The sequence below is a fragment of the Leucopleurus acutus genome, assembly GCF_964270905.1.
Source record: "Leucopleurus acutus genome assembly, chromosome: 1".
Classification (NCBI taxonomy): domain Eukaryota; kingdom Metazoa; phylum Chordata; class Mammalia; order Artiodactyla; family Delphinidae; genus Leucopleurus; species Leucopleurus acutus.
This window is the reverse complement of record NC_139142.1, coordinates 124,767,655-124,780,714: the sequence shown is the minus strand read 5'-3', so window position 1 is coordinate 124,780,714 and position 13,060 is coordinate 124,767,655. Positions and strand designations below refer to the sequence as shown.

Here is a 13,060-nt window from a genome sequence, read left to right as displayed (position 1 = left end):
GCGCTCTTCCGCCCACTAAGTTTGGCCTTTGCGAGCTGCCGTCTCTGGCAGGCGCGGAGGTAGCCGGGAAAGGCTAACTTGGTTACGCCCACGCCAGCGGCTGGTTTCTGCTGCGCGTCCCTGTGGCGCAGTGCTGCAGGTTCAGGCAACGCTTCTGCGCTTCGCCACGGGCTAGTCCCTGCTTTCCAGCCTACGTTTCTTTCTCGAGGGATTGTTGCCCTCCTTTGGCTTCGTGGTCTCTGCGGCTGGCGGTCCGGAAACTGCAGAAAGGAGCCGGATCTCGCCTCTGCGGGGCAGGCGGGAGGCGGCGCGGAGCCTGAGCAGAACTGTCAGAGATCTCTGAGTGGTAATGATAATAGTAGTCTTCATTACAAACGGAAGTGTTGGTGTAACATTGTACTCTTTGGGTGATCTCACAATAAGTATTTGTTGAACGACGTAGGCAGGGTAGGGGTAATTTAGCCTGTGGGAAATGAGGCCCCCAAACGTTAAAGGACTTGGTCAGGGTTACTTAGCGAGCTAGTGGCAGAAGGGGAACCTTGCCGTGTTTGTGTGGTTTAATTGTCTGTTTTCCAAGGAGCTGACTTGCAAATGTTTCCTTTTCTTACACCTAGCGGTCATTGAACGAAACCAAGCTTGGCGAAGTTGTCATTTATCCAGTTAGCTGTAGAGTCCAAGAGAAAACAGTCTCTCCCCCACCCCAATTAGTTTAAATGACAATTTTAGCAATATATTAAGAGCAAGCTACTAATTTAAGCTCCTATTGATTTTTGTGACCTTGGCAGCTGTTTAGGAGGCTGTGAAATATTGTAATAAAGAAAACGTGTAAATTCTTCGCTCTGCTTTCCTCGTTCATAAACATCTGCTTAGGGTCTCCTGCAACTGTAGGACTTCTCACAGACTATAGACTATAGCAAGGAGTATAATTTTCTGAGAAGTTCTAGAGCCTTAACTCCTCAATTGTTAAAAGTAAAACCAGCCAAATCCTCATTATATTTTTGTCAAAAATAGATGGCAAATGACTTAGAGGTGATGTCAATATGTACCTACTACAGCATCAAAAGGAACTAGAAAATCTTCTAGCTTGTTTTTAAAAATTGTTTTTAATCATACATATTGCCAAAAAACATAAAATAGTAAAGAAAGGCTAATAATGAAAAGTAAGAAATCTCTTTCTCCTACTTCCAGACGGGATTGGCGATCACTTTCAACTTTTTTGGGGGGCTGTTTCTTTCAGTAGGTTTGGTATGCCTTTAAAGGCATAAAGAGTATGCTTCTCTCCTCTCTCACACTATTGCCATTTAAAAAATCATCCATTAAAACCACTGAAGACTCCCGACGGGCCCCGCGGTACTGCACCACCACTCCCGACGGGCCCAGCGGCGCTGGACTACCACTGCCAATGGACCACGCCGCTCAGGACTAGAAAGACGCTGGTGGCGGCAGCCGCGGAAAGGAACAAGGAACCCATCTTGCGCATGCTGCGGCTGTGTGCGGTGGCCGCGTGCTCGAGCTGGCCTCGGGCTCTGGCCAGCACACGGCCCACTTCGGGCGGGCCTTCCCCCATGCCGAATGGCAGCCGAACCACGTGGATCAGAGCTGCCTGGACAGCATCCTGGCCACCACTCAGGCCCAGGGACTATCCAACGTGAAGGCCCTGCTGTACCTGGACGTGAGGTGAGATTGGGAGTAGTGGGGTGGGATCCTGCTGCAATCTCTGGATCTGCTACTCTGCATCGACATGAGCCACATCAGCCCCCTGAGCTGCACCGAGGGGCTCTTCAGAGCAGCAGGACACCTGCTCAAATGCAAGGCGCTTCTCATCACCTATGGGCCCTGTGCCATCAACGGGAAGATTTCTCCCCAGAGTAACGTGGACTTTGACCTGACCCTCCGATGCAGGAACCCAGAGTGGGGGCTGCGGGATACAGCCCTTCTGGAGGACCTGGGCCAGGCCAGTGGGCTGCTCCTGGAGAGGATGGTGGACATACCAGCCAACAAGTGCCTAATTTTCCGGAAAGAGTAACCCCCTTCTCCGCCATGCCTGTGTCCCTGGGACAAACCCAGACCACCAGCGCCTGCCACCCTGGGCCAGACTATGGGAACTAGCCCTCCCCACACTGGGGATTCTTAGCCAGTGGCCACAGGGCTGCTGAGATCCTGGGAATAAAGTGTTTCCTGCTGTCCAAAAAAACAAAAGCAAAAAAACCCCCAAACCACTGAAAACGTTCTATAATAGGATTTAGCTTTATTTTACCCCATCCCCTAACCGTCATTTCTCATATTCCCTATGTATCTGGATTCCTATTTTAGTTACATCAATAAGCATATTTACATATTATGACAAAAATACTGTTCTTGCAGGAGCAAAGTTGTGACATGAAGTCTTTATAAAGGATATTGTGCTAAGTTACTGCTTTGCTTCCCATTTTCTTTGTATACAGATCTGAAGAGATATCCTGGAAACCACCCTTGCACTGTGCGGTGTTTGTTGAAAACATGTTTGGAAGATTGACTTTTCCACAACTGCTTTTTGCTACCATCCTTGGAATTGCTGGAGGAATATATATTTATCAACCAGTATTTGAACAGTATTCCAGAGATCAGAAGGAATTAAAAGAAAAGTTGAAATTGGTACAAGACTCAGAAGAGAAGAAAAGTTAATACTACATGGAGTCGAACTGTAATTGCTTAAAGTTCCATTGAAATTATACATTGACTATAAATAATCTAGTAAAAAGTTATCAAATGTATTTTAATTGTAAGTAAATCATAGATAATGATTTTAAATTAGTTTTAAAACTAGCACTGTCAATTTTAATGTTTCCTGTATTCTTATTTGCCATTTTATGTCTTTTCACCAGGACAGATTAGTACTTTCCTTTTAAGCAAAAATGAATGTCTTAAGGAATATTTTATTTCCTAGTTGAAGCTTCTTTTTTCTGGGAATGTGGCCTATACATTGGCAGTGTAGACTGTATAAACTAGCTGGGAATGTTGTTTACAGTTGTGTTTGTAGATTAAATTAACCAAGTTAACTTCAGGCAGGATGCCCCTCAGTTAGCCTACAATTAGCCTGCTTTAATATACTTTAGAAGTCTTTCAATCCCAGCCCTTTCTCATCCCAGGCAGAATGGAGGAGTAAATTGAGAATTGGGGTGGCTCAGATCAAATGGAGGTTTTTGAGAAGGTAGGTGGTGTCACATTGGGTGGCAAACAAGCCACAGCTCTGTTTACTTAACCCACCAAGCAAATTTGCATTATAATGGTGGTCAGGGAGGAGTTAATTTATTATGAAGCTATTCACATAGTTAAAGGGTTTTTTGGAAATCGCTAAGAACTGATGAAAGCTTAAATGTAATCACATATGTATAAAATGCTTTAAATCAACTCATTTCTTATTATTGATTTTTTTGAAAAGTAAATTCATTGTAACTTAATCTAAACTATGTTGAGACCAGCATAGGTAATTTTAAAAAAAAAATGTGAATAAGAAATTACAGAGTAGTACATGTTCACCTCATTAAAAAAACCCAAACAATACAGAATGAACAAAGTGAAAATTACGGTTTTTCAGTATACATTGATTTAATTAGCACCTTTAATAGTTTGAGCTTTTGAGACTGTTTTTCTTCTATGCACACTGAAAAATATATGTAAATTTAAAACACATACCAAGTATCTACTGTGTGACAGGCTTGGCTTGTCTGTCGGTAGACTGGGGTTCTGTTCTGTGTGTCTTCTCATTGTGGGCCCCAGGCTCAAAGAGTAGCCCCTGTCTAGGATATGACAGAGTTTAGGATTAAGAGAGAGAGAGAGACTGAAAGGAAACATGAATTGTAAATGTCTGCTCAGCTGTGGCAAATGTCTCTTCAGAGTCTGCTGGTTTAGAGCATGTCACAAGGTCTTGCCCTACGGTGAGGCCAGGGAAAAAGACTCTTCCCACAGGATACACAGTCAAGTGTATTCCTGCCTGTGACCATAGGCAAGAATATATAATCCTGTTATCCAAGGAATGATAATCTTATTTAACATCATGCGAAATTGAACTGCTTTTGATCCTCCTTTTGAGGATTGGTTTGTCAGTTCGGTAGTCACATAACAAGTGCCAGGGAATGAGTTGTTTTTTGTTTTTGTTTTTTCCAGTAAAGGTACTGCAGCCATTCAAATCAAAGCCACAGTGAGATGCCGCTTCACATACACTAGGATGACTACAGTCAAAAAGGGCAAATAATGAGTGTTGACAAGGATGTGGAGAAGTTGAAACCCTCGTATATTGCTGGTGAGGATATAAAACAGTGCAGCTGCTGTGAAACAGTTTGGAAGTTCCTCAAAAAGATAAACATAGTGATACCATATATGACGCAGCAATTCTGCATTTAGACATATGTCCCAGAGTAGTAAAAACGTATGTCTACACAAAAATTTGTAAATGAATGCTGATAGAATCATTATTATAATAGCCAAAAAGTGAAAATAACCCAAATGTCTCAACCAGTGAATGGATAAACATGTTGTGGTATATCCACACAACGGAATATTACTCATCTATAACAAGGAATGAAATACTGATATGTGCTGCAACATGAATAAACTTTGAAACATGAAAGAAGCTGAGCACAAGAGGCCATATATTGTATGATTCTATATGATGTGTCCAGAATAGGCAAATGTGTAGAAACAAAGTGTATTAGTAGTTCCCAGGGACTAAGGGGAAGAAGAGATAGGGAGTGACTGCTAATGGATATAGGGTTACTTTTTAGGTTGATGAAAATATTTTGGAACTAGATGGTGGTGATCAATGACAGCTTTGTGAATATATTAAAAAGCACTGGGCTTTCCTGGTGGCGCAGTGGTTGAGAGTCCGCCTGCCAATGCAGGGGACACGGGTTCGTGCCCCGGTCCGGGAAGATCCCACGTGCTGCGGAGCGGCTGGGCCCGTGAGCGATGGCCGCTGAGCCTGCGCATCTGGAGCCTGTGCTCCGCAACGGAAGAGGTCACAACAGTGAGAGGCCCACGTACCACAAAAAACAAAAACAAACAAAAACCACTGAATTGTACACTTTAAAGCTTTATTGTGTGGGATTATATCTCAACAAAACTGTCAGAGAAGAAAAAAACCCACTGCATCCAGAAAAGCAGCTGCAGTTGAGGTAGTCCATTGTTTCCTGCCATAATCCATCTAGCATGTGTGTGTGGTGTAGAATATACATAACATAAAGTTTACTGTTTTTACCATTTTTAAGTGTACATTTCAGTGGCATGAAATATATTGACATTGTTGTGTGACCACCATCACCATCCGTCCCAAGAACTTTTTCTGTTTAGTTTTTGCAGGGCGCAGAGAGGTGAATTGAATGGTGTTATAGAGAGAACCCCCCCCACATATACTTCATATCTTTGAAGGTGGCATTAACGTCTGCAATTTTTTGCCTGAATTGCTTCTAATTTACTATTGGAGCCAGGGAAAGCAGATTTAGGGGCTTTCAGTTGGTCCTTTCTACAATAACGATGTGGTATGGACTGAATGCTTTTCCCCATTCATATGTTGAAGCCCTGATCCCCAATGTGAGGGTATTTGGAGGTAGGGCCTTTAGGTGGTTAATTAGGTCATGAGGGTGGAGCCCTTATCAATGGGATTAGTTCCCTTATAAGAAAAGATACAAGAGAGATGTTGTTTCTCTCTCTTGCCCATGTGAGGATACAGCAAGAAGGTGGCTGTCTGCAAATCAGGAAGAAGGCCTCATCATACACTGAATCTGCCAGCACCTTGATCTTGGACACCATAGCCTTCAGAACTGTAAGAAAAAAAAATACCTGTTTTTTTAAACCACTCATTTAATGGTGTTTTTTTTTAATAGCAGTCTGAGCAGACTAAGGCAGGGGCTCTTCCTTTAAGGTCAGTGTGAGGTTTCTGCCAGCTACTGAGTATATGTATGTATCCTATGGAATGTATCCTATGGAATGACAGAGTGGGTCCTGTAAAACAAATTTGGGCCAAACCTGCACATATCTTATCACCCTCACAAGCCCCCACTCTAAACTGAGGGACTGTGGTAGCATTTAGAGCCTCCTTGTACCAGTTTCAACTCAGATCTTGCAGTCATCAGAGTCTGAATTCCTCTTTCCCCAATGCACATTTATCCTGGTTGAAGGCCTTGGTCTCTTGGTAGGAGCAGAGGAAAGTTTATGATATAATTCTTGTGGCATTGGTATAATTCTTGTGGTATTCACCTTCCTCAGGTGAATACAGCTTCTTCAGTCATTGGCTCTAAGTCTGTGAAATGACTTAAATCAGGAAACTGGTGAAAGACCATGATTGCCATTGTGGAGACTGACAGCCTTCTGCTCACTAGTTCTTGATTTTCTTTAAAAAATATTTGAGTCAAGAAACACCCCTTCTCTCCTGAAAACAAAAACACCCCATCTATCTTTTCCTTCAGAACACCATGACCTGTAGGCCACCATCACAGATCTCTGTGGGTCACAGATCACCCTGGTTGCACCCCAGCCTGGCTTCCCATTATAGTACTTATGGCCTGCCATCTGTTCTTTGCCATTTGGGCATTCTTTTGTTTCTAACTGATACTCAGGAGTCCTGTTGCAGCAGCATCTTCTGTCAGTCTCAGCTCATAAAGGACATCCACCATTGTGCTTTTCAGAGATGTCAGTGGCCTCCTCACCAGTGCCTCAGTGAAAGATGTATCATCAGGGCCTTCCCAGGTAACATAATCAGGTGGTGGTTCTGCAGTCTCATCACAAATCCATTCTAACTCCAAGATCAGGAGGGCAAGATAGGGAGAATAAGAGAATTAAAGGGGGAAAGCCTAAACAATGGTAGATTTTCAAGGGGGCCACTAAACTTGATCCTATGGGATTTGCTGAAGAGAATTCTAAAAGCTTTTTAGATATTATTTTGAAATAATTTCAGACTTAAATAAAAAGTGCAAAAATAGTACAAAGAATTTTCATATACCTGTTATCCAGATTCCACACATGTTAACATTTAACCGCAGTTGCTTTAATCTCTATATATGTGTGTGTATGTCGATGCACACACACACATTGTTTTTCTAAACCCTTTGAGAACAATAAGTTGCCCATGTGATTCCCTTTTACCCCTAAGTATTTCAGTGTGCAATTCCTAAATACAAGGATATTCTCATTTATAAATATAGTATAATAATCAAAATCAGGAAGTTAAGGTTGATAGGATATTATCATCTCATCTCAGATTTTATCCAAATTCTACCAAGTCCCATTAATGTCCTTTAGAGCAAGACAAAATTTTTTTTCTGGTCTGGGAACTAATTCACGATTACACGTGAGTTTAGTTGTCATGATTCTTTGGTTTCATTTATTCTCATTCCTTAGTCACTGCCTTTCACGATCTTGAAATTTTTAAAGAATACTGGTCTGTTTTGTAAAATTTCCCTTAATTTGGGTTTGTTTAATGCTTCCTCATGATTAGACAGATTCAGGTTATACCTTTTTGGTAGGAATACTGCAGAAATGATCTGTCAGTATGATTCACAGATTCCTATTTTGTTCAGTGAGTTACAGTCTATTACTGTCACCAGTGCTAGCCACATGATTTGTGGGGCTTAGTGCAGAATGAAGATGCACAGCCCTGGGTGAGGATGAGAAAGTCAATCTCCTCTTCTCATGGACCCACCACTCCAACCCGTGGTGAATGTGCACCCCCCAGGGATTGTAGCCTCCATGCTGGGGTGCTCTTGATTCCTGGGTGGTGGTGGCAGGAGCCCCCTGCTGAGTGGCACATAGAATGTACTGTGGTGCTACCAGACTACGGTAGTGATACCTGCCTTCTTGCCCGCCCCATGGTGCCATGGGGCATGGGCTCAACCCTGATCCCTTCTGCTCTCACATCCACGCTCCTGGCCAGGTGGAAGGTGATGGCGGAATGTGAGCCTCCCCCAGCCAAGGTGACTTAGTCACTGCCCTGGAGTAAGGTAGTGAATGCAAGGCTGGGTAGGGCCCAGGGGACCAGGGGGTGAGGAGTGGGCAGTGGCAGGAGTCAGAGCCATGTGTCTGCAGAGGCTTCAAGCCTCCAGCATCCTCCATTGTGCCATCAGATTTCACTTATAAAACACGAATTCAAAGGTAAAATTATTAAGAATTTTAAGACAGTGACTGCAGAGCATTAAAATTCTGAGTGCAGGGCCCTGTGTCAAGTTCTAGTTCCATGCCCATGAAGACAACCCTGACAATCACTACACGTTCAAATTGTCCCAGATTTGGCTGGTTGGAGTCCTTTCAAGCTGGCTCCTGTATTCTTTTTTAATGTTTATTTCAAATATAAAATGTAATGTTTAAGCATTTTCTGAAAATAATTTTGTAGTTTAACAAGTGTAAAATAAGACTTCTTAAAAAAGTTTACAACTAGGTATAAAATAAGAATATACTTTGACATTCACAGTGGACATTTTTGAAAGGTAAGTTTTGTTAATGTAGCTTATAAACAAAAATATATTGACAGTCCTAGTTAAAATAAGCAAGCTCTTAGCTGAGGAATAATCCTCCCCCAGATGGGTCTGTGTCCTTTTGATATGTCCTTGTCATTCTCTGAGCACTTCTTCACTTTCTGGCTCATCCTTTTCTTAGACGAAGCTTTGACTCTAGGAGTTTGGTTCTTTTTTAAAAATTGAAACAAAATTCACATAACACATTTTAAAGCATACAATTCTGTGGCATCTAGTACATTCACAATGTTGTGAAACTATCACTTCTGTCGAGTTCCAGGACATTTTCATCACCCCAAAAGGATGATGTACAGTAAACAGTCATTCTCTATTCCTCTTCCCTGCAGCCCTGGCAACCAGTCTGCTTTCTGTCTCTATGGATTTACCTTTTCTGGATGTTTCACTTAAATAGAATCATACAGTATGTGACCTTCTGTGACTGGCTTCTTTTACTTAGTATACTTTCAAGTTTCATTCATGTTGTAACATGTATTAGTGCCTCACTCCTTTTTGTGGCCAAGTAATATTCCATTGTATGGATATACCACAATTTCTGTATCCACTCATCCATTGATGGATGTTTAGATTGTTTCCACCTTTTGGAACCTTTTGGAGTAGTGCTGCTATGAACATTTGTGTACAAGTATTTGTTTGAATACCTGTTTTCAATAATTTTGGCATATTTCTAGGAATAAACTTGTTGGGACATATGACGATTCTCTGTTTAACTTTTTGAAGAACTGCCAAACTGTTTCCCAAAGTGACCACATCATTTTACATTCCCTCCATCAATGTATAAAGGTTCCAGTTTCTCTATATCTTACTAACACTTGTTATTTGTCTTGTCTTTTTTTTTTAAAGTTATGAAGTGGTATCTCATTATGGTTTTGATTTGTGTTTCCCTAATGACTAATGCCATTGAACATATTTTCATGTGGTTGTTGGCCACTTTTATATCCTCTTTGGAGAGATGTCTATTTTAGTCCTTTGCCTACTTTTTAATTGGATTGTCTTTTTGTGGTTGAGTTGTAAGAGCTCTTTATATATTCTGATACTATATTCTTATCAGATATATGGTTTGCAAATATTTTCTCCCATTCTGTGGATTGTGTTTTCACTCTCTTGAGAGTATCCTTTGATGTGAACAAATTTTAAATTTTGATTGTCTAATACAGTTTTCTTTTGTTGCTTCTGCTTATGCTATCACATGTAAGAAACCATTGCCAGATCCAAGGTCATGAAGATTTCTGCCTATGTTTTTTTCTATGAGTTTTATAGTTTTAGTTCTTATGATTTAGGTCTTTGATCTATTTTGAGTTAATTTTTATATATGGTGTGAGGAAAGGGTCCAACTTCACTCTTTTACATGTGAATGTCTATTCTCCCAGCGCCATTTGTTGAAGAGACTGTTCTTTCCCCATCAAATGGTCTTGGTACTCTTTTTGAAAATCAATTGGCTATAGATTTATGGGCTTATTTCTGGACCCTCAAGTCCATTCCACTCATCTATATCTCTGTCTTTATGCTAATACCACACTGTTTTGATTACTGCAGTTTTGTATTAAGTTTTGAAATCAGGAAGTGTGAATTAACTTTATGCTTTTTTTTTTTTTGCGGTATGCGGGCCTCTCACTGTTGTGGCCTCTACCGCCATGGAGCACAGGCTCCAGACGCACAGGCGCAGCGGCCATGGCTCATGGGCCCAGCTGCTCCGCGGCATGTGGGATCCCCCCAGACCAGGGCATGAACCCACGTCCCGTGCATCGGCAGGCGGACTCTCAACCACTGCACCACAAAGGAAACCCTATCTTTATTCTTTTTCAGGATTTTTTGGGGGGCTATTTTGAGTCCTTTGCAATTTCATGTGAATTTTAGCATCAGCTTTTCCTTTTCTGCAAAAATAGTGTTGAATTCGATAGGGATTGCATTGAATCTACAGATTGCTTTGGGGAACATTGCCATCTTTACAATATTATGTCTTCCAATCCAACAACATGGTATATCTTTTCATTTATTTAAGTCCTCTTTAATTTCTTGCAGTAGTGTTCTGTAGTTTTTAGTGTATAAATCCTGCATCTCCTAAGTATTTTATTCTTTTTGTTGCTATTATAAATGGGATTTTTTATAAAAAGTTCCTTTTTTGATTGTTCATTCCCAGTGTATAGAAATACAACTGATTTTTGTGTATTGATCTTGCACCCTGCATCTTTCATTTATTAGCGCTAATAGTTTTTTAGTAGATTCTTTAGGATTTTATATATAAAAGATCATGTCTTTGGTTCCTTTTGTTGGAAAAGGGTATTTAGAAATCAAGATCTGAGTGCTAAGTGTGTTCATAGCTACTATGATATACTTGCTTCTAGGACCTCTTAGCAGATGGAGCTGGAAAATATATACGTAATACATATCTATACATAACTCTATTTCTCCATATTAAAAATCATGAGTTTGTAGTGATACCTCCCATTTCAATCCTATTAATGTAACTGGAGCTGGGACTCTGCATGTTTCAAGCAGCAGCCTGCAGTGTCAGAGAAGCTCCAGAGCTGGAAGCAAGAGGTGTACTGTGACCAGTTCTGTGGCTGGAGTAAGAAGTGGTGTGGGGAGGATTTTGAACTGGTGCACAAGATGGGTTTAATATACTTAGTTTCTGTAATAACTTGCTCTCTTTGTTTTCCTCTGGACACACTTTTCTCAAATTCCTTTTTGGATTTCCTCTGCCAATGCCTTAAATACTGAGTGATCCTCTGGGTTCTGCACCAAGCCCCCTCTTTGCCCTCTCAGCACATTTTCTAGACTAGCTCATTGCCTCTCATGTCTTTGAGTCCCCTTGGTAATAGCTCCAGTTCACGTCTTCTGTGCTTCAGACCAACTTATTCAACTACATACTAAACAGTTTCACTCGGATGTTCTGCTGGTGCTGGTATGTCAGAGTTGAAATGTCCTAAACTTGTTTATTATTGCCTATTTCACTCTCCTTCCCTGTTGCTTTCTTCCTTTTGCTCAAGGGTTCCTAGTTGCCCAAACCAGAAATCTGGGCGTCTCCATGGATTCCTCCCTCTTCTTCACCCCCTACAACAAAGTCTTCCTCTTTTTTTAAAATTAATTAATTAATTTTTATTTTTGGCTGTGCTGGGTCTTCGTTGCTGCACATGGGCTTTCTCTAGTTGCAGCGAGCGGGGAGCTACTATTCATTGCGGTGCATGGGCTTCTCACTGCGGTGGCTTCTCTTGCAGCAGAGCACAGGGTCTAGGCGCGCGGGCTTCAGTAGTTGTGGCGCATGGACTTAGTTGCTCCGCGGCATGTGGGATCTTCCTGGACCAGAGATTGAACCCCTGTCCCCTGCGTTGGCAGGTGGATTCTTAACCACTGCGCCACCAGGGAAGTCCCTAACAAAGTCTTCTTGATTCACTCTCTTAAGTATCTCAAATCTGTCCATTCATCTTCATCCTCAGAGCCACTGCCTTAAACCAGATATCCCTCACTTGGACTTCAGCATGCTAATTGGCCTTCTCAGCCCATTCTTTGCCTTATAGCCATTAAGAAAATGGGTTCAGGGCTTCCCTGGTGGCACAGTGATTGAGAGTCCACCTGCCGATGCAGGGGACATGGGTTCGTGCCCCGGTTTGGGAAGATCCCACATGCCGTGGAGTGGCTGGGCCTGTGAGCCATGGCCGCTGAGCCTGCACGTCTGGAGCCTGTGCTCCACAACGGGAGAGGCCACAACAGTGAGAGGCCCACATACCGCAAAAAAAAAAAAAAAAAAAAGAAAATGGGTTCTAAGTTCTGGTCCTGGCTTTGCCACTTATTAGGTATATGAACTTAGGTTGCTTAATCCCTTTAAGGCTCAGTTTCCTCATCTGTAATATGGGGACAAGAATAGTGCTTATTTTATAGGGCAATAGTGAGACGTAAATGAGGTGATATATGTAAAGTTCTTAGCATATTGGCTGATTCAGAGTAAATGGTCAATAAATGTTACCTAATATAAGCATTCCAGGGTTCTTCATATTCCAGCCTCTGCTCATTTCTGCAGTTTCTTTGATTGCTTCCTTCCACTCAGTTTTTCAGCTTTTCCGAACTTCTTTCAGTTGCTCCAATATCTCATTCTCTCTTTTTGCCTCCAGACCATTCCTCTGCTCTCTTTCCTAAAATTCTCTCCTCTGTCACTTTCCCCTCTTATTCATCCTTCTGAATCTATACATCACTATCTCTGGGAAGTCTTGACTTGGTGTCACTTATCTGTGTTCCAGTTACACTCTTTAACTTCCCTTATCAAGGATCGTATCTCACTGCACTGGAGTTAACTTGGGTTCTCTGAGCGCAGGATCCCTGAGGGCAGGGACCAATTTACCTCGTTCACTATTGCCTCTCCAGTACCTAACACAGTGCTTGACTCACTGAATGAAATGAATGAATGGGTGACGACGAATGGGCCACAGTATCGCTATTTTCTGATCTCCTGCCTGGTAAACTCCTGGTGACAGCCCTGCCTGGCTGCAGGAGTGGGGAGGGCTGAAGGGGCAGCTCTCCTTATATGAGCCATTAGCGGTTGCTGCATTGTTGGCCCCCCAGAT

The 13,060-nt window shown here is 42.0% G+C and overlaps 1 protein-coding gene and 1 pseudogene across 2 annotated transcripts; both read left to right on the top strand.

Moving 5' to 3' along the window:
* The first annotated feature begins 114 nt into the window (after positions 1-114).
* PIGBOS1 (PIGB opposite strand 1) lies at positions 115-3,339 on the top strand. Its single transcript, XM_082833065.1, has 2 exons — positions 115-346; positions 2,445-3,339. The coding sequence occupies exon 2, from the start codon at positions 2,500-2,502 to the stop codon at positions 2,662-2,664; it is 165 nt and encodes a 54-aa protein (XP_082689191.1). The 5' UTR covers positions 115-346; positions 2,445-2,499; the 3' UTR covers positions 2,665-3,339.
* Positions 1,154-2,438, top strand: LOC309968919 (methyltransferase-like 26; annotated as a pseudogene). Its single transcript has 2 exons — positions 1,154-1,160; positions 1,270-2,438. The product of its transcript is annotated as a methyltransferase-like 26 (transcript).
* Positions 3,340-13,060: the final 9,721 nt, after the last annotated feature.